Source organism: Linepithema humile, chromosome 2, assembly GCF_040581485.1.
Source record: "Linepithema humile isolate Giens D197 chromosome 2, Lhum_UNIL_v1.0, whole genome shotgun sequence".
Classification (NCBI taxonomy): Eukaryota; Metazoa; Arthropoda; class Insecta; order Hymenoptera; family Formicidae; genus Linepithema; species Linepithema humile.
The window spans coordinates 25,332,623-25,354,739 of NC_090129.1; the positions used below are offsets into that span (position 1 = coordinate 25,332,623).

Below are 22,117 nucleotides of genomic sequence, written 5' to 3' on the forward strand. Positions count from 1 at the left end.
ATTAATACTTAACACTTCATGTTTTTTATAGAAAGTATTTTATTATACATACAGTTTCAACTTTTTGTAACACGGAGCGGTTATTTTCTATTGATGTCAATATATATTTAGATTTTTTTATTTAATTCACTGTTCTACTATATTGCGAATCGCTTTTTTATCTTCATTCTTTATTTATTATAAAAATAGAACCTGTCTGCTCTCTATCATTTAGTGATTGGGAAGCTACCGAGTGTTGAATCGAATATAATTATTTGTGTGACGTGACTATCACGCCTGGCGCCCAATAACCTGATGAGATTTTTTTGCTGTTTTTGGAATAATTTCAGTGAGTAAAACAAAGTTGAGCGCGCGACTCCGCATTTATTCATCCCGGAGCGAACGTGCGTTATTGAGAATAATACATAGTATGATCTGTTTATATTAAATAATAATAATGACTAAAAAATAGACATCTTCACGTCAATCATTTTGAGGATGTATTCATCCGGAATTAAAATTGTATTACATACGGAATCAATATTTCGAAATAGTGCGTTGGAGATTAAAATTATCGACTATTGGCAGAAAGCTCTTCGATAAGTACCGTCACGTGGATGGAGCATAAAAAGGCTGACTGGCAAGATTCTGAAGAGGCAGATCGGAATTTGCGAGTTTAATCGGCCCGCCCCAAGCGTTGAATTCGCCTTTCATCTCGGCGCACGTAATGCTAGCCACGTTCAATTGACACAGGCGTATCGGCAAAACTTTACGCAGAAAAACCGCACGGTACGAGATAAGAGAACGTCTCTCTAATTGTGAGTCACGTACCATCCGAACGTGATATAGGACAGAAACGTCCAGAAGTGGTCTGCAGCGGGCCAGTAAACTAGTTTGTTACGTGCACTGGCGAAAATAATTTTAGCGACACGTTGCTCTTGCTATATAATATTTTCTTTCGATGGAAACTTACGATTTCCGAGCTGCGTTTATCTTCACGCGCGAATTCAATTTACTTTTCCGCGATGGAAGAAGTTAATTTAATTTAGCGGCTGTTCTAATTTTGATTTATTCACTTGCGTTTCTAAATTTATTTAATATATAACATATAGACATGAGATTTTTATATCACACAAATTGCACAAATTTTATTGTGCAAAAATTTTATATTTATTTCTAGTGACATTTCAATTATCTTCTAAGTACGGATTTGATATTTTCATATCAAACAGAGTAAAATAAATATGTAATACGCGTATATTACAAATATATCAATTATTATTAAAAAATAGACAAATTTCTAAACTTTTGAACTTTTTAAAATAAAGAATATATAAATTAAAATATTTATAGATTAATAACATTTTATTAAGATGTGCATGGACATCTGTGACAGAAACTGATTATTTATTAATTGCTTTTAGGTCATTTTGTAGAAAAAAGTTAATTATCTGTTATTTATACATAAATGTTTTCAAGATGTATTTTTATCTCAAAGTAACGAAAAGTAGCGCTTGATTTCTTATAAAAAGCACCCAATTAGAAAAAGAATTTGCAAATATATGCAATCTGTTGGCTATATGATATCACATTTGCATTGTAGATTATACAAATGGTTTCATTATTGTCGCAAATTTTTTTTTAACCAAAATGTTTTCATATTCTGAGAAGTATTTCAACATGCGAAAGTATCCGTTGCGGGAAGTAGCACTTCCGCTTGAATAAGATTCATGGAATCGTAGTAAATTCATATAAGTCACTCTTGCTCCCGGCTCCCTTTTTATTCACGTCGAGAATTTATCTCGCGAACTTGAAAGAGAGAAGTCTACGTCGCCGCGAGCAACGCGATACTCACAAGAACGAAGTACGGCATAAATTTTGCACGCTATAACACTAGAGAAATTGGGATTGACATGTTACTATATTGCATGCACTTCAGCAACATCCATTTCTATCATGTGAAATTTAATACAGCGAAACTTCAAATTCTCTTACAAATATGTGTTTGTACACAAATAATTAAAGAAAAAAAAACATTTTTGTTTTTCAATTAAATTTTAAGCTTGATAATTGCTTTTGAGACTTTAGCATGCCACTATTAAGTGCCACGCTATTTAAATCTTGCTTCTAAATTTCGACTGAAAATGTATACGAAACATTTTATATGAATTTAATGCATTAACATAAACCTTGTCTAAACTGTGTCTCTGCTTTGCAAATTTAAGCTCATCTTACATTAATTTACCAGAAGGCGTGGATAACATCCTTTATCACGTTTAATTATGCTTTATCGCATTACAAGTTTTAATTATTCTCTTAATTATGCAAGTAATAGAGGGAAACTCGCCGGATGCAATAACTTTCTGTCGTTTCTCATAGACCGCAAAATTGGATTGCATTATCTCGACCGAGCGACACATTGCACGGTCTTGAAGAATCACCTCCGCGATCGCCAAAAGTCCTACCTTTTGATTTCGCACGACGCGACACTCGCTTGAAGCCATTTATTTTCCGCGCTTCCTGACAAGCAATTGCCTTCGCTTCCCTGTTACGATTGCGCTCCTGGGAACAGTTATCACGTGAGAATCATAAATCATGAAGGAGCAATGGGAGTCGCAGATTATTATAAAAATTTTCTTTTGCGTGTACAATATTTGTCGACCCCGTATTATCGCTATTACACGCCGCTTTAAACCAATCTACATTGTGTGATTTTTCTCTTTTATTCATACATTACGACTTCTGAAAGTGAAAGTTACTCTTGACACGAATAATATCGTTTGCATTTCACTAAAAATTGGATAATTCTGTCGCCTGTGTTTCTAATTTATCGTATGCTATATTTAGAACGTACAATATGTTTGAGAAGAACGTAATTGGAATATTTTATAACAAATTTACTTCAATAAATCTAAAAAATTATATACTGCAGATAAAAATATAATACATAACCACATCAGTAAGTCATTATTTTCTCTATAATAACGTGTCTATAATGACGTATCTCCATATTATAATAGATGGCATGTTGCGGAAATGACAAGTGATGATAATAACTAGATGATTTACTGATATGGTTGTATATTACATTTTTACTTGTCGTATATTTTTGCAAATTTATTGAAATAAATTTAATAAAGAAATGCCAGTCACGTTCTCTGTTTAAACATATATTTATTTAAACACACCGTGTATCATATTTGTAACTCGTATAAAACGTGAGATACATATTTTAAAGTTAAAAAAGTTATATGAAAATTTTGTAACACGTTTATATATTTTTAATATTTATTAAGATAATTTTGTAATTAAACTGAAAATTATTTTTACGACTCAAAATATGACCGTATTTTTTCTTTGAAAAGAAAAGAGGATTATTTCTTCATTTTTGCAACATGATTAAAAGCGCATACTTTTAATGCAAAGAGTGTTCCGATGGAATTCGAAACATATTGGAAATATGTACCGGTATTACGGAGTGCGTTTAATTTATGGCCATCGATCGGTCGAATTCTATTTCTTTTCTATTTTTCACCTCTGGACCGGATGCATCTTTCTCAGCGTGAATAATGCATGTTCAAATCCGGTGTTGGGATTTATTTTTCGCGTTCGAGCAAGAGTGATTATCTCGCCAGAAGAACGCCTTGGATGAAGAACTATAGATCCAAAGGTACGAATCTCTTTTTCTGGCTTTCAATCTCTTTCAAAACTCACTCAAGATGCCGAACACTTTGGAACGGTGCCATAATTCAAGAGCCATCACATCTCACCGACTGATTGCTTTCTGTATCTTACAATTCGTTCATCATGTCGGATATAACTAATACTCGAATGACTCGGATAATGGACAATGATTAATCGTAAATTATATACCTAAGAATTGATAGGTACTTCGTGATATCGACGAAAGTAATAAAGGCCTTATGAGATCCTTTTATTGGTATTGAAACTATTTAATATGGATGATTAATGCTTTTATAGTTGAACGTGTGACACTTTAATTTGTGTTTTAACAGGTATAAATTATATTTTAATATATATGAAATCTACATGTATTTTTATTTATTTTTTAACCATTAGACGTATAAATTTTACGCATTTTGATATAAATTTCATATGAGTTATAATGAGGAAATAATTATAATGTTTAAAAGGGGATTCTAAATATTTGAATTTCAGTTTATAATATGCGTCAATTTATTTACTGAAAAATTTACACAAAATGATTATTACGTCCTATGTTCATGATAATATTTTTAATAATAAAATTTATATTATTTTGCACATTATTTTCTTGCCGTGATGTGAGCGAAGATTTATTGACCGGTGGGAATATCTTTTTAACGATGTTACGATCATTATTGTTCTGTTGCATAAATAATCGATAATACGTGTATGACAAAATATGTATTTATTCATAATACGTAATGGAATATTTTCAACGTAATACATTCATAAATATATTATCTTTTTTTTTCCTTGTCTATGGCAGCACATTTTACGCTACTTAACGTTTCCGTTATGATAAAGTGTACATACGACAAGTTATCCGCGAAAAAATCGCATTAATATGTTATCAGTCTACCGGAGAGACGCGATATTTAAATAGCAGAGTGCGATATTTAAATAACCTGAAGTGGCAGCGCGTTGCATTCAAGATTTATGCAGTCGTTCGAGGCACATTCTCATAGAAATACACAACGCGCGCGCTATGTGACGTTTGCTTCACCATATTTAAATCATCTGGGCATGTCAAGGAATAGTATCTTCGGTCTTTCGCCAGCTTTCCGCTAGCAGACGTTTTCACAAGTGCGTTGAATGCACGATAAAATCTCGTAACGACGAACTTGGTTGAGTTCGTAAGTGAGTAAATGAGAGAGAGAGAGAGAGAGAGAAAATCGTGAATACAGTTATGAATATAAATCGTTCGAATACAAATTTGAAAATCAATCAAGTTTAATTGCCGCATAAAACTTTATTTTCGAACGTGAATTTCGGTTTATTTGCGATTGATTACATGTGCAATTCCGCTGACTGCGGAATTTACCAAGTTCTACAAAAAATTTAAAAGCTTTAAACAGTAATAGACTACAAATGGATAGACTAAAAATAAATGGCTAATACGAATTTTCGCCTTATCTATAGAATATTGAAAAATATAAAAGACATAAACAATTGGCTGTTTATATTTGGAAAAAAAAGAATGAAAAGCGAAAAGTTTGAAGATCAATTTTTTATCTCCCGTAAGAAATGTATCAAAATAATCCCTTATCTCTTTCTTGCGGCAAAATCCTTGAATTGCAGCTTTGTGAAAATAATTCTCGGGCGGCTTAAAAATTAAGCAGCACAATATATTTTGTCGCGGTTTGCGCTAAATAACGGGATATTCCGCGATATTTAAGGGATTAACGATAAGATCGCGACGGGTTGAAATACACTCTCTGTAAAGAGAACGGAAACTCTTGTCGACGCTGAACACACGGAATCGACCGCGTATTCGTTTGTCCAAAATCTACTTCTAGCAAAATTTAATTGGTTTCGAAAACATTATAGTGGGCGAATGCTTGCTGCTACAGCACGCTGTACAAACTGCGCGTTAAATAACAGAGGCAATTTAGTTCTGTTAGGTTTATGTTGTACTTTGTAATCATATATAAAGTTACCGCTACAATGAATGCGAGTTATTTCTTCTATCAAATGAACTGCGTTAAATATTTATCTTAAATCTTTAATTAATTACAGATGATTAAATATTTATGCAGTAAATATGAGTAATTTGCATAAATAAAGCATTCTAAGCTCCTTTTATTTATCTTCTAAATGTTTGAATAATAATTTTCTTATAATGTTACATAATTGAGTTAACTAAGTATTTATACAGCAAATGTGAGAAACTTATAAGTTTGCATAAATTCATAAACAGCGCAAGCCGCTCCTGTTTATCTTTTAAACGACAGTTTGTGATAAATTAAATAAATGTACATTTGTATGTAATTAATATATATAATTTCAAAGAAATATATTTATAAATGATATTAAATATAAAACTATTACAATTTATTATGTATTACACTAGTACTACAGCTTTATTTTCAACGTTGTTTATTGTGTGAAAAATTGTGTGAAAAATAAATATTTTCATAGAATGCACGAGATTACAAACGTTAAAAACCGTATATGATTTTCCAATTAATATAGTTATTTTTTTATTGCTTTGATGGCTTAAACTCCGGGAAAGCTGGATGCAAGGGATTAATTCTATTAGCGGATGGTCTGTAATTGTTTTGTTTATCAACTACCCGCCCCGAGCGGAAATACAATCGCATGATTCTCCGCATAGTAATAGCAAGTACACTTTCGCACCGATTCCAAATTACATAGGATTCCTTAATTGCAAACTGTAGGTCGGTATAACACATAGAAAGGATCTAACGAGCGTGACCGAGTTGCGCACGACGAAACGAACTCCATGACAACTTTGCCACCGAATTTCATCTGTCGGAGCAGTTATACGCAGCAATTATATGCTTCGTCGAATAGAGAAGAAACAGAATGGAAAACGTATGGAAATGTAGCAGCGCGTTTTTCATAAAGCGTGCAAAAATGTGACGAAGTTTAAAATAATTATCCAGTCGTTTTATTTCAACTTTACATTCTGCTATTATTCTTATTTCTAATTATATTTCCATACTATTTTGCAAAAAATTTTGTAATTTTAAAAACATTTTTAATTTGTTTTTTTGAGCGAATATGAAATATAAATGTCCCAGAGATTTCGGTATTATTTGCGGATACTCTCGACCCATTCCTGGTCGAAAAAGTATGGTGGGTGCTGAGTTTTCAGGATCGGCCTGGGTGAATGTGGTTTGCAAATAGAGCGCCTAAGGGCGCCAGAGAAACCCAAATGTACCACTATTGTGGAAATTTTAGTGGATATTCCATCCAACCCTTTCAAGAGCGTTTTTAAATAACGTTTTTGATAAAAAAAATATATTTTCTATTATACCGTTACGTGAAAACGAAAATGCATCTTGGAATTTTTTCTTTGTTTCAGGATATATCGGAATACAAGTGCGAGAACGGCAAGACGCCCACTTACGTTCCTCACAAACCGGTAACTGGCGTAATAGGTGCTGCGTTCAGCGTAGTCTCCATTATGGTCGCCAATATCTTGCGGCTTTTCAAGGTAACTATTTACAATCGACCTATTTCGCATATACGAAATGCCACTAATGGATCTGCGATTAGTGGCAAGTAGTATATTTGATTTCTATCTTTGATTGTGTTTTTATTCGAAATTTAACTTATTATTCAGCCTCTAATTTAGTTCAACTAAAAAGTATAAAATTGATAAAAATTATGCAAAAATTTTAGCAGTTTTCGACCTGTGTGTATATGTATTTTTTTTTATATTTTACGCATTATTCTTTCTACAAGTTTAAATTACAGATTACAAAATATATGAGCATATTTACACAAACAAAAATTCATTATTTATTATTATAGGTTTTAACGTTTCAAATATATTTATGCAAAAAGTATATTTGGAATTATTCTTACTACATTGACAAATTTTGTTGTATTCATATCAATCAGGATTCCAAAAATTAAAAGTACAGAAAAAATTTATAAACAAAATTTTTTAATGAAATGAAATAAAAGAAGATTTTTTTCTAAAAGTAGAGACATTTTGCTATTTCTTTCGAATTCTATTCGTGCTATTCGAGATGTTGTTATGCAACGTGTGTCCACCGCGATAGAAAAGCGGAAAATAGACTGTTCGAGAGGCAGCTTCGTAGAAAGCACAGCCGGATATCGGCAGGTCCTTGCGAGACGCGTGAAAATGTAGCTTTCTTTGATACGAAAGTTACAAAGAGCGAATTCGAGAAAGAGAGAAAGAAGGAAAAATCTGACGACAAAGACGGCGAGCAGGCAATTTTGTCGACTTTTTCGAGAACGGATGACACTGCCGAAACTTCGTGACCGGTAACGACGACGGAGCTCAACTATCAATCATAGTCACTCATCCGTAAGGATCAAGAGCCACTCTCGCGCGGCACCGTTTTCCTTCTTATCAGACCTAGATAAGACCTCGCGCGCCTTCAAAAAGACGTCGCGTAGCACGAATTCGTTGAAAGGAATCCGGTGATCCGCGTGAAATCGGCTTGCCAAAGGAGCCTCTGTCGTCATCGAGACGTTCTATCGATCTGCCACTCCATCGACGTTGAACGCGTGAATGGATTTCGCGAATGTCGCTGCTCTTGTCGAGATGCAAACGATTACGTTCTCGCAGATTCCGTTGGATATATAATTCTATAACTCTTTTTCTATTTAACTTTCTATTCAGTCTCTTAACTACATTTCATATGTGTCAATTTTTACCTTCTAACATAACTATAACATAATAATAGTAAACAGCTATATTTTTAAATTGTGTTTTTAACTTTACACATTTCTTGAAATTATATTTAAATTCTATATTTTGAGATTCAAAGATATTTTTTATTTCGTCTCGACTAATCATAGCAAAGTTCACACGTTTAGTGCGATAAGAGTTTGGAATTTTTGAGACTCGGCGAACATGCGGATTAAACTCTCGAGTTCTATTCACATTTTGTGCAGATGAAAAGATATCAGATAAGAAAACCTGAAATGCACCGCTGCGCGAGTTATACCGAGTGTTACCTTGGATTTTATTGTACATGCACTTTTATCGCCCCCTCATTATTTTATAACGACCTACTTGAATTTGAAAACTACTTCCCTTTCTGTTTATCGGCTGAAGCCAAGTACCCTTTTCAGTTCACTTTCCGCCGATGTGTTTTTACTGCGCACAAAGACACTTGCGGAATACTTCCGCGATTTTCTTCACTGGTTTACGATTTTGCTCAAAGAAATTTAGATAAATGCGGAAAAATGCACTCCAAAAAACTTTTTAATGTTTTTTTATCTCAATATTTTCATTAAAATCTTGCTTATTTTTGACGAAAAAATAAATTTTTTTGTATAAAATTTTTTGTTTCAAATTAAATAGATCTTTTCAAAACAAATGGATATAAAAGACTTGAAAATTTTGTCGCTATATAAATTTTTAAATTTATAAAATAAAATTATGGTTATTATTAATGTGTTTAAAATTTATACAAATTACTAAGTAATGAAAGAATAATGATTTGTATTCAATTTAAAATCAATTTTGTGTTTTATACATATAAATATGTCAATATTGCAACATTATCAGTGTATAATCAAGAGCACATTGAGCACATGTTACCATTATTAATTCAGATTATAACACGATCGAGTTTGCAAATCTTATAATTGTACAATTTTACTGAATTATGGTGAGAATGGCTGTGATTACGATGAAAAATTTAGACGGACATATACAAACACTAGGAAAATAGCTGTGTTATTTCACTCGTTATTCAACTTGAGAGTTAATTCTCTTCTTGCCGCGCCGTAGACTTTCGCGCGCGCGTCGCATTCAATTTACATAGCAAACGCAACTCGTTCGTTAGGATTCCCGGTATGAAGCCGCTCGTTGCACTCGATGGTTATGCGATGCTCTTCCTTTGTACGCCGTAGGGCACAATTAACTCTTTGTGCCACGTACACATTCGCATTACGTCAACTGCAAGAAGCAAATTAAAAGTCTGTCAATAGAAGGCGAGGATCAAATCAAGTTTAATTCGAATAAATTACACGCTAACAAACATGCACATCGTACAACAACTGATCCTAATTGTTCTACGATTATTTTACAAAGTAATGAAAATGATCGAGAGAAAGCGTTCCAGGCTTTTCTTTTATGTCTATAGAATCAGTTGAACGAGAATTAAACTCGCTACTGTCTTTTCTACGATCTTTCAGTATTATATATCTCGGTAACTGAGACTTTAAATATTTACTCAATTCTATTGACGCTCCGATATTGAAACGCTTGAATCAATTTTATTAATTTGCTTCCTTCGTAATTCTCTTCGTTATTTTCTTTGACAATTTCGTTAATTTAAGAGCGATATATTTATTTGCCCGATTTGTTACATCTTTTTTCTTAATAATTTTGAAATTATTTTGTATTACTAGTATCATTTGATTTTGCATGAAACCACAATTTTTGAATCTACATTATCTTTGGGTCAACATTGATCAATATGCAATTAAAGACGAAATTGACGACCAATTACGCGGCGACTCGTTTCATTAAACGCCCTATTTATTCGAACGGCCGTCGTTAATTCATTCAGTTCGCTTCTTTCCTTCGCCAGGGTGCTTTAATCGTTCGGATCGATTCTGACGGCGAGCTGTGCATCACATGCAATCGCAACTGTACTCATTGGAATTGCAATGAGCCGTTTATCGCGAACATTTCGCTGAGAACGTTAAAAATCGCTTGAAAGAAAGATGAGCGGAAATTACTATGTGGAAATAATTTTGTTAGGGAAATAAAAAAACTTCAGACATTTAGGACATTTACGTTGAGCGCATTCTACAGAAGTGTTTTTGAAATAATTACGGATTACTTAACATTTTATTAGCTTATTTAACATTTTTTTTACATCTAATATATTTATAAATACTTGATAATCTCTTGTTATTATTTTTAATATATATTATTGATTTTTAACAATTTTGCATGATATAATGTGGATCTAATCTTTGCAGAACAAACTGAATTAATTTTCATTAGGTCAGTTAATATGCAGATATTTCTGTTCTGAGTTTTGGTTGTGACACAGATGTGACCGCAGCGTGAAGAGACGAAACGTTAATTGAGTCCAAAATCAATTAAACTGCCCCCGAGGGAATTAATGAATAATTCATGTACAATTATGAATCACGCGTGTGTAATTGTCGATTTAGAATTTGAATTCGAGTGCGACACATAATTGATCACATTTTTATTAAAGGACACGTTGGAAAACACATACATTTTTTTAAAGACTAAACAAATAGTATAGTCTTGTCGTCGAATTAGGAGCGACGTAAGTGTTGTAGAAAATATATACTCATAAGTGACGCTCGGATCGATGCGCGGTTACAGTCGCATTTACAGAAATCCATCTTCATTATGGGAATTACGGCCCCGTGCAAATGACGTACTGGTTTACGAAGCAAGACAGTGAGTGTATCGAGTACGGATCTAACTGCTACCGATTGGTAATTAGATATCCCTTGTAATGTCAGATCGTTTCTATTGATTTCGGCTTCCCAATTAAGATGTCCTAATTAGTAATTATCTTTCCGCGACAGCTTATTCGATGACATTTCTCGTGCCGCGGAGCATTTGCAGTTGCAAGTGTAGTCATTAGAGTCTCATCTCGATGAGTGCATAGGTATTGAATTAAAAAAAGGAACTTGAAAACTGAACAGTTATTTAGCGCTAAAAGTGCTAAGAGAATGCTAGTTTAATTAGCATTACTGTGTTAAGGTGTGACAATCCAGCTTCTCTTTCTCTCTTCCTCGAGGCGTTAATTAACTAATTAATTCCATTTAACTATTTCATATATAGCTAGAAAGCCAGAAAGCCAGTAGCATAATGATGTTCAAGCGTGATTTAGGCTTTAAGAGCAAATTATTCTGCATAATAGTTACACTTGATATTTCATGTAAAAAATTAAAATGCTTTTTTAATCAAGATGTATGTCGAGATATAAGGACAAAAAAAATTTGTTAAGATTTTAGCTTTAAAGGCGCAAAAGAACTGAAGGAAAGCTTTATTCCACCATTAATTTCCAGTTCACGAGACTAGTTGTTTTAACAGAGAGAATCTCAATTTCAGGCTTATTTACCTACTAAAATATTGGATTACTAAATACTCAAGTACGGAAAAGGATATCGCGCAATAAATCTCCTATAGAAATATCGCTGAAAGCATATTACCTTGTTATATTGCATTAAATTTTTTTTTTTAAATGATTAATAAAACCAGTATGCATATGTGTGGAATATGATTTTAATGCACTTATTGTCGCATAAATTTAAACCATGAAGAAAAAAGCAATACGCTTTTATGAATTCTCATTTCTTTCTTTTTTTTCTCAGAATACACGATTATTAATTAATTGCAACTATATAAATTATATTACACAGTACAATTGGTGGCGAAAATAACGTTATTACAAAATTATTGCATTTTTTTAACAAATTGACAATAAATCTGCCTTCCGGTATGTGCAATATAAGTTAATACCAATAACAAAATAAAATGCATTTTCACTTTAATTGTTAACAGATTTCCATTCCAGTTCAATAGATTTGTAACAGACAAAAGCTTTTTACACTAATCTTTATGCAACCCAGATATATATACATATATATTTTTTTCTTTTTATTATTTCTACAATTTACGTGTCAATTATATGATCTATAATAAAGTGTCGATCGATCACTCGTATAATTTATAATTTACGTCACGTCAATAGTCACACAACGGCAACCATCGAAACAAATGGATGCAAATTAATACGGGAAGCGATAATGCGGGTGCGGCTTTTATGTGCTATTGTCGGTCTTCGCGCATATGTCAGCGCTATACGTGCGAACGATGAGGACGCGTGATAATGCCAATAACATCCGTTAAGGAACAATGCTATCAACGGGAAACTATCTCGGCGGAGCGCACGCTCTTTGTGCAAAAATGAAATTACCCCTTGCAGCTAAAGGAGCCAGAAAGATAGAGAGAGATAGAGACTCAGTCGCTTTCAGCAGATACGAGATTATTAGATTCGCGATGCTGCCTGCACAGATGCTGTAAAGTTACGAAGCTCTCTTCGTATTCGTGACGAGAAACAGGGTCGCGCGTCAAATGACGCAGGATCTTAACCTTTATACGCGCGCGTATCTCTTCACAGTGTTTTATATGATTTACGCTTAAAATGACTGTTGTAATATAGAAGAAACGCGCCAATGTCGCATCATATCGTTTACGAAATTTATCTCTTAATACTGAAAGTTTAAAATACAAAAATTATATTCACACAGATATAAGCTAAGGATTATTCCAGCTGTTATGATTTTCGTAATATTGTTTTTATATAGTTTTCAAGCAGATAATTTTTTTTTAAGACGCGGAAAAATTTATTTGTCTGACGTGAGGTTCTATGATAGTAAATAAACCAACAAAAAACAGCTATAAGAATCAAAATGCGGATGTCGGGGAGCAAACGATATTGCAAATCAATACAGAATAATGCTGCAGAAATATTTCAGTCCAATTTTTGGATCCTTTTCAGTCTGGTAGAGTTGTAACCGGCAATTATTATCACGCGTAAACACACCGTGCGCCACTGTGATATCTTTTTTGTGCTGACACAAAAAATTTAGTTTGGAGAAATTTGGTTACCATATGTGGTGTAATCTAAAATTAACGCATAAAAACCGCAAGCAAAAATCATGGGAAAAATGTACGCGTTACTTTAGATTGCTTCTCATATCCATTAAAAATTACAGACTATGACGGAAATATGAAAATCTACTACAATATATTGTTAAGTACGAATTTATTTAAAATTTAAAATAAAATTACATATTTATTTATTTATTTTATTTTATAAAGGTAGAAATTTTTTTAGCAATAATATATTTACTGAAATTAAACATTATGCTTTTTTAAATCAAAAATTCTTTTCTTTTATTACTAGCGCAAAAATAGGGCAGTAACAATCAAACGCGCGAATGTTGGGCAAAAAAACAACAATTTACAATAAAAATACAATTTTTAACAAAAAGAAAGAACAAGAAACGTTTCGGTTCTGGATCTTTTTTAGTTTTATGGACATGTAAACCGTACAGTGATCACGCGTAAACCATTTTAATCTCTCGTTTTAATATTTCATTTATATTCACTGTGACGTTGCCATCCCTCTGACTTTCGGCCGAACGGGCGGGGCGCAATAACACCTTCCTTTTGCCCTTCGTAATACTTTGTCATGATGCTGTTGCATCGTGACGCTGAGATTCGACGTGGGAAATCGCTGAGGAATACAAAGGCCACGGCAGATCGAGACGAAGGACGGCTGTAATTCAATCATTAATATGCGGAAAAACGATAGCGAAAAGGATATCGAGCTTTCGAGAACATCGATGGGAACTCTCTTTTGCACAGTGAGGCTATTCTCACTCCTCCAAGACTCACTCCATTATGTATAGAGCTCAATGATCCGAATCTAGACGAGAAGATGTCGAAACGTCCGAATCGCCGAATAGATCCTGCCCAAGAACCAAAGCTGTACTGAGGTGTTGATAAAGCGGGGGCGGAAGTCGACGAGATGATTTCGTCTGCTTTCACCGCAGGCAACGCAGGATCGTTGCCGAATCTCGACAACTTCCGTCGGTCTGAGGGATTGCCATCGAGAAGAAGGGCTTGAAAGGGCTCCTAAGGTCCCTGATAATAGCTACATACGGCGCTCATAATAAGCACACTACTGTGCGACGACTAGGATCGCTAATTGGCTTCCCGTCGTGCATTGCGTGCGCGATTACGCATTACGGTATCGCACGATCGATTATGATCTAGGCTGCTTTCGTGGTAGCACGTGCCGCGTGTCTTTCCGTGCTTAGAGTGAAAGTGCCAAGGGTCCGTTGCCCAGAAACCACGTCCTGCCTGCCGAGAGGATTCGAGGTTGTTTATTGGTGAGGTTTGCCTCAGCTTATTTGCTTGTAAACCACGAATTTCTAAAGGGTGACCCCGTGTCGCTGATCCGTGAAGCTGATCGTTTTGGTATTCGTGTGGGTGTAAGGCTAAGGCTAAGCGCACGTATTCGTCCGAATGTTAGTAGTCTGAAGTGCGCACGAGTACACACGAACGATCTAAACTCTTGCAAAATAAAGGATGCACAAACTTGTGCATCTTTGTGCGAAACGTTTCTTCTTCTTTTTATATCTTGTATTTTTATTGACAATAAATTGTCCTTTGTACGCACGCTGACACCCACGCGTTTGGTTTTTATTGTCTTTTTTACTCCGGTAATATTTTTATTATTATAAAACCGTTTGCTATTCTTTTCTTTTAATTTTCTATTTATAACGCTAAAAATTTTTTTTTGGTAATATAAGGCATTATATTAAAGTTATCGAACGCGGATTATATATATACAAGAGCATGTCAGCTTGTGTGTGTGTGCGTGCGTGTGCGTCATACTCTAATTAAATCTTTTTTAAATTATCGTGAGAGATGCAATAAAGATAAAAATAAAAATAGAACACTTTTAGAAAGCATGTGTATAAAATAACCTGATATTACCAAAAAAGATATTTATCACTATTTAAACTATGCAAGTTACTCAAAAAAAATTATAAAAACAAAACTTTCAAACTTCAAGAACTCGAAGCTTTAACGTATAAACAAGCAAAGAGTATACGAAAACTGTGGGTTTTTAATAAGTTCACTAACTAAATAAATCATCGGGTTTATATGTATTAGTTTTGAAAGTGCAATTTTTAATTTTTGAAAAATGGGAATATGTCACTTTAGACCTATATGTCACTTTTACTTTGGCCCTCTCTTCTACAGTGAAAATAATTTTGGAAAAACTGTAATGATTTGTCTTGTTTGCAATATCAATTGTTTAGGAAGACACGATAAAGAAGATTTTTGATTTATTTATATCTGGCGTCAACTCGATATCCCCTTCATTATTTTGTCATTTATTTATTATTACTATACATCTTTATATTATAATGATTTGTCGTTATACTTTTATTTATATTTACTACATTGGCAAAGTAGATTTTTTATGGAGAAAATTGTTCATAGATAAATTGTTGTTTTGTTTTTCCTTTCCTCTCTCTCTTTCTCTTCTTGTTCGCGTATTGTACTTGGCATTGTAATTTTGACCAATAATAAAGTTTGAAGAATTATAACTAAGCTGGAATGTGTACGACGTCATGTTTTGATTCTGTGACTGAAAAATTCCAATCCCCGCGAGTGGTGGAAGTACGAAGTAATATAAGAAAGATAAGTAACTCCGGAACAGTGATGGTACAAATAAGACGCGGTTCTCGATGTGCTTCCGCGTCTTATTTCTACTATCACTGCTCCGGGAGTCAGTAAGTATGTAGTTGTCGAACGGACGGAGCGGTAGTTTCATCCCATATCATATCAATTACATTTTGTATCTTCTTTCTTTCGTAAACGACATTTTTGTACGCATCGCGATAGATGTTATTTCATGAAAAATTTATGTGTTAATATTACGTGAAACTCTCTTTCTTTCGGTATATGTGTTTCCAGCGTTTTTGGGGTTATTTATTTTTCAAATAAAAAAAATTTTTTTTTTAAATAAAAGAAATTTATTTTTCGAATAAAAACAGCGATAATTTCCAGCTTCTCTAACTGCATGGCTATCCTGATTGCAGATACCGCAAGTGAGTTACGCATCCACCAGTACAGAGCTCTCGGACAAGAGCCGGTTCGAGTATTTCAGCCGGGTGGTACCGCCAGACAATTTTCAAGCGCAAGCGATCGTTGAGGTGATCCATCTACTGGGATGGAAATATGTTTCTACGGTTGCTGTGGAAGGCGAATACGGCGAAAAAGTGAGTGCTACACTTGTAAAATTGAAAAAGTCAACACGTTATACATTAAATTTGAAAATAATTATTACTCGGTTGTATTTAATGAATTACATGCTTCTATGTTTGATAATAATAGAATGATATTTTTTTTTTTGAAAAAATGTTTTTACAACACGGTTTTTTTCTTTGAAATTGTTATAAAAATATTTTTTTTTAAATACTATAATAATAATATTTTATAAAAATGTTTAACGAAAGGGATATATTTTGTTATATAATATAATTATAAATAACATAAAATCTTAATTAGTTTACAAATATCGACTTTTGCAGCAAAACAGATATCTGATTTAAAATTGTTTTATATTGGAACGTATTAAATTCTTTTATAATTATTGCTCGTAATATATGAGAGATCAAATTAATAGTGATGAATAAATCTAATTTGCACGGTATGTAAAATAAAAATGCGTTTCTGTCTTTTTAATGACGGTATACGCTTACTATATTATATAATTATAAATTAAAGCGCCAGAGTTCAGAATTTTCAATTATTACGAAATTATTTTTATATTATATTAACATGTGATCTGTTCAACTTTTTTTACACTGTTAATATTTAACATTGTAATTGAGTCGAGAAATTAGTAAAAATAAAATATTTACGTAATATATGTATTAATACAGTACAATATGGTGGTATTAATACTTGCTTGCGTCATCTCGTTAGATCGTATTGCATGATCATGTTAATGCTAATGTTAAATAATAGTTATTATAACGATAGTAATTACGATATGAAATCGTTGTGTGCGACCGCGTTAACAAGCGAAGATGAAACTAATTGCGCAATCAAGCAAGAAAACTCGATGTTAAGGCGCCATCCGCTGTTTAAATTAGGCGATTAGTATGCGACGGGGAATTCCGCGCGAAGAGATTACCAGAGCAGTCCAATCTTACAAAAATTGTGGAAAACAAACCTTTCTGATTCCACGCTTCTTGAATTTTTCGCTTTTTAATCGCGAACTTTTGCATACGGAAGAAATTACAAAGTATATGCAACCGTATAAAATATTTAACGCAATAAAAATCTTATCATTTTTTTTTTCTAAAAGCTCGGATTTTTTAATATCACAACTAGCGCAGTAACGATCGACTTGATATTTAGCATCACCAAGAATATTCATTATTGAGCGATTGTTATTTCATTATCGTTAAATTTTCCCATTTATTTTAATCCATTTGTTAGTCGTCTATCCATTAATTACAAGTCTGAATACAACACTTTCAATATGAAAAGTCCAATATCGTTCTGTATTATTACGTGTAATTACAGAAAAGACGAGTAGGTATAATAATTCAACGGGTGCAATAACTCGACTGGTAATACCCATAATTTTTCTTATACGTTTGAGGAATGCCGCGCAAGAATTTTTCATATTCACCGCGAACATCGAAGCACGATTTTATAGCCGAATACTAACGGAATGGCTGCCTTCCGACAATTATGTCCATGACAATAGTGTGTTCTACGTCTTGGAACGTGCAAATTTGCCGACGTCGTGAATTATACTGGCTGTACGCGTTCTCTCGAAAGGACTGGCAGTAATCGCGTTCCAAGTAATTAAACCAGTGCCAGTGATCAGTCTAATTAATCCCCAGCAGGTATCACAATGATTTTATGATTATCTCACATGAATTAGCTTACTGTCAATCTCGTTTTTAAGTGCATTAAAAACGGCAGTTTTTATTAAAATATTAAGAAGAAATGCTATTTAAACAAATTCGTTCAGATTATAAAGTTATCAAATAGCTATGAAATGAAACAAATTTTTGACAAAGAAAAATATTTCAATCTTGAGATCTATAATTGTATCAGTTATAAAAATACACGAAGCAAATTCATCTTATGGTAAAATAAATAACAAACACTCGAAATGAATAATAACGAAAGATGTAGTCGGTGTTCTCGGAGATAGATTTAAAAAATGCACCTTTACAAAGTCTGATCTTACCAGGATAGTGCACAAGAGGATAATGGAACGCCTGCGCTTCCTTTGGTTTTTAACGAAATTTATGAGGCACTTCCTTCGCTAAATGCTGGGCGCGCAGTATAATTGTGGCTGTTGCAAATGCGATGCATATTTCAACGGGCATAAACTCGCTTAAAGCGATTATACGAATGTGGCTTTGTTAATATTCTTATAATGACACAGGATAATGTGTCCAGATTATTTATCGCGAATTGTGGAACGAAAAACGCATTGTGAACAAACCCAAAGCCCAAAGAAACTGTGCAAAGAATTTTCTCATGACAATTGCATTTTTTTATTTTCAACTATTTAAATTCGTTCTGCCGTTAACAAGACATTAAAGCCGAAACCGTATACTTAAAAAAAACTACCATTGAATTTTATTGAAAAGAGTTTTAGACTATTAAGATTTGAAAATTGTCCCCAGACGCAAATACGCATAATGAGTCCTGTAATAGATGGAGAGGTCTACAAAAAGATCGGAATGATGCAGAAATGAAATAGAATGAGGTCAAGCACGACCAATTGTTGAAGGAAGTGAGCTTCGTTAAGTAAATCGCTCGATAAGGCAACATCTTTTTGTCGTAACAATACTCATTATTTCCCAGATAACTATGTCATTTGTCCGTTTCTTTCTCTTTTTGTCACTGTCCGTTTTTTTATAGCACACCAATCGAACCCACAAAGCCTCAGATTGCGTCTAACTATCGATATTTTAATTTTCTTTTCGCAATTTTTTTTTGTTTAATTTTCTTTGCTTCTTTGCAATCCTATTTTCGAAACTTTTATTCCCTCCTGCGCATTTACATTCTCATTGTCAGTACAAATTAAGGGCTGAGTGCAAAAGTGAAATTTAACTTTTCCAACTTCAAAGTTAACTGTTTCCAGTTCATAAAAAAGTTGATTGCATCTGTTTGCTTTGTAGTTAGTTTTTATTTTCGGACTTCACGCACTGAGGTAAACATTTTATCTCTAGAGTTATACTCTGCGACAAAACTTGAAATTTGTTTTATTTTTCAAAAAGAAATTTTAAAACGTTACTAGTTTTTAAGCTTTAAACCATTTAACATTTAAGAAGTTTTTATGAACTCAGCATGAGATGCGTTAATGAAGAGCGGAACAATATTCATTGTGTAATTTGAAGTGCCCTTTAATAGAATTGTGAGCTTTTATTCCACACTGGTGTTGGGCAGTCTTACCAATTTCCGCTTTCTTACCTAGAGTCGCTCTGACAATAGACAATAAAGAAGAATCCTAATCCTACAGAAAATTAGTTCCGGGTGTTGTCAAAGAAATAAAAGCTTTCTTGGCCTTATTTGTTGTAATTACGTCGAACAGTGCTAGTCGAAAAATTCAATGAACCATATAAATGTATTGAGAAAATAAATATTGCTTTAAAACTAAACTGTTAAAATATAAATCTGAGATTTTTAAACAAAAATTAAGGGTTTGATCAAAATCTATAATGAAAAACTGTTTTTCTAAATATTTTTATTTTAAAAAATTCAATATAATGCAGAAGCACATAATTATATTTGTATTGATTTATGAAAAAAGTGATATATCGAAAGAAGGAAAAAAAATTATCATGAAGACGAAGTGTAACATTTCTGGAAATTTTATATAGAAGAATTTATATTGCAATGATCCCGATAATAAACAAAGTAACGATAATTCAGATTATAATCAATCGCACTTGTAGATAGAACTCAGAGTTTATTATCGGTAAACATTTTAATTCGGATGACATAAAATCGCGGAAATCACGCGCGAGTCGCTGCGGCATATAATTATTACAATATATTAGAATCTACGAAGGTACACATTTTCATCATGGCATGCACCGTGATAGATCACGCTGATTTTTATTGCGCTGTGCAACATGCCGATAACACCTGCGGTGGCAACTCGGTGCATTCTGCGTCTTTCTTTGGTCGTCTTTTCTTTCCATCCGGTTTCCCACATATACGTAGAAATATATCACGAACCGGGTGCTATCGCGAAGATAGACGAGTCGTATCGATGTATCTATTTACCATGTAGACCGTGTATACGGTTTAGGGCGAAAGCGCGCGAGACAGGCAGTTTATCCTGGCGTACGTTGAGTCGAAGGTCATTTCGGACGATTGTATGAATAGATATTTATAAATCTTGCATGTTCCTAATATCATCTTTGAACTTTATTTTGGCTTTACATCTCGTACGATAATATCGAATTTAATTATTTTTTATTTATTTCAAAATTATCTGCGACTCAATGTCAAATTCTATGAAATTTAATGGAGATACTTGTAATCTTGAAAATCAATATTGTCTCAGATTTGATTCTAGATTTAATTATTTGATTATCTGAAATTTAATTAGAGATTCGAGTCATTAAGCATAAAATATGAGAGATATTTCTAAACATATATTGTAGAAGAAGCTTTTGTTGTCAAAATATGGAAGACTCCATTTCAACTTGCTGGGAGAGCGCGGACTTGCTGCTGTCGTACATTTTCTTTGAGCACCCCGAATAACAGCCTGCTACTTAATGGCCACGATTTCTCATGCAAATTTCCCCGGATTTATCGCCAACGATAAATGAGTATGTAAATATGAGTCGGTAGATGCGCTCGGAAGCTTTGTATTCTTCCCTACATTCCAATTGTTTACCAAGAAGACAAGATTCGCCCGTTATCACCAGAACTCGAGTCCTTGTTGTATGTTACAGGCAATTTATTTGTGGCTGGGATTCTATTTTCAGGGCATCGCTAGCTTCGTTGCCCTTTCGGCGGAATACAACATCTGCGTCGCAGTTAGCGAGAAGATTCTGAGGAACGCCAAGACCGAGGACTTCGACAGAATAATCGAACGTCTAAGCTCGAAGCACAACGCTAGAGGGGTCATAATATTCGTCGACGAAGATAACATAAGGTAGGATTGCGCCTCTTTGTTGCATTTAAATGCACCCACTATTACGTAAAATACGGTACGAACAGAAAAGGTTGCAAAAAGCACGATTGTTGAAATCCGTCTAGCACGAAAAATACGATTCGTGCACGTTATTTATTTTCTTTTTCTGCACACAGAGCAGAAAAATGGAATTACCGGACTGCGAGGAAAATGTTTTTTTTTTTTTTACTTCTATTACTACTTCTACTATGTTCGTCCTATAGGGATTCGAAACGTTCTCAAATATGAGAACAATATATAGTTTTATATAAGCTTTCTAAATTACGTAATATTCTCTTGCAATGCTCGGCGGAATTCAAAAAGCGTACAAAAATATATTTAATGTATACAATTTTTGAAACACATATCTTAGAAAATGCAACAAGTGAAATGAATTATTTGCATATAAATTTAATATACAATTTGGTTTATTTTGCATAAAAGCAATGAGACAAAAAAATTAATATATTACAGTTCAGAATGTTTATTTATAGCATTTTTTTATCATTAACATTATTTTATCATTAATTTAACATTGATGTGTGTGCGACATCATTTAAGAAATAAAATTTTTTCTAAATTCTTAAATCGAAATTTAGCACATAACGATATTGACGAATATAATATGAGAGATATAATTGCGAGAGATA

General features: G+C 33.4%; 1 protein-coding gene across 2 annotated transcripts in view; it reads left to right on the forward strand.

Moving 5' to 3' along the window:
- LOC105667909 (metabotropic glutamate receptor 8-like) overlaps positions 1 to 22,117 on the forward strand; it is a 119,042-nt gene that overhangs the window by 55,768 nt on the left and 41,157 nt on the right. For both annotated transcript variants that reach the window (XM_067349609.1, XM_067349608.1), the window contains exons 4-6: positions 7,034 to 7,165; positions 16,342 to 16,521; positions 21,280 to 21,449. In XM_067349609.1, coding sequence (XP_067205710.1) covers positions 7,034 to 7,165; positions 16,342 to 16,521; positions 21,280 to 21,449 — 482 coding nt within the window. The remainder of the gene's footprint in view (positions 1 to 7,033; positions 7,166 to 16,341; positions 16,522 to 21,279; positions 21,450 to 22,117) is intronic.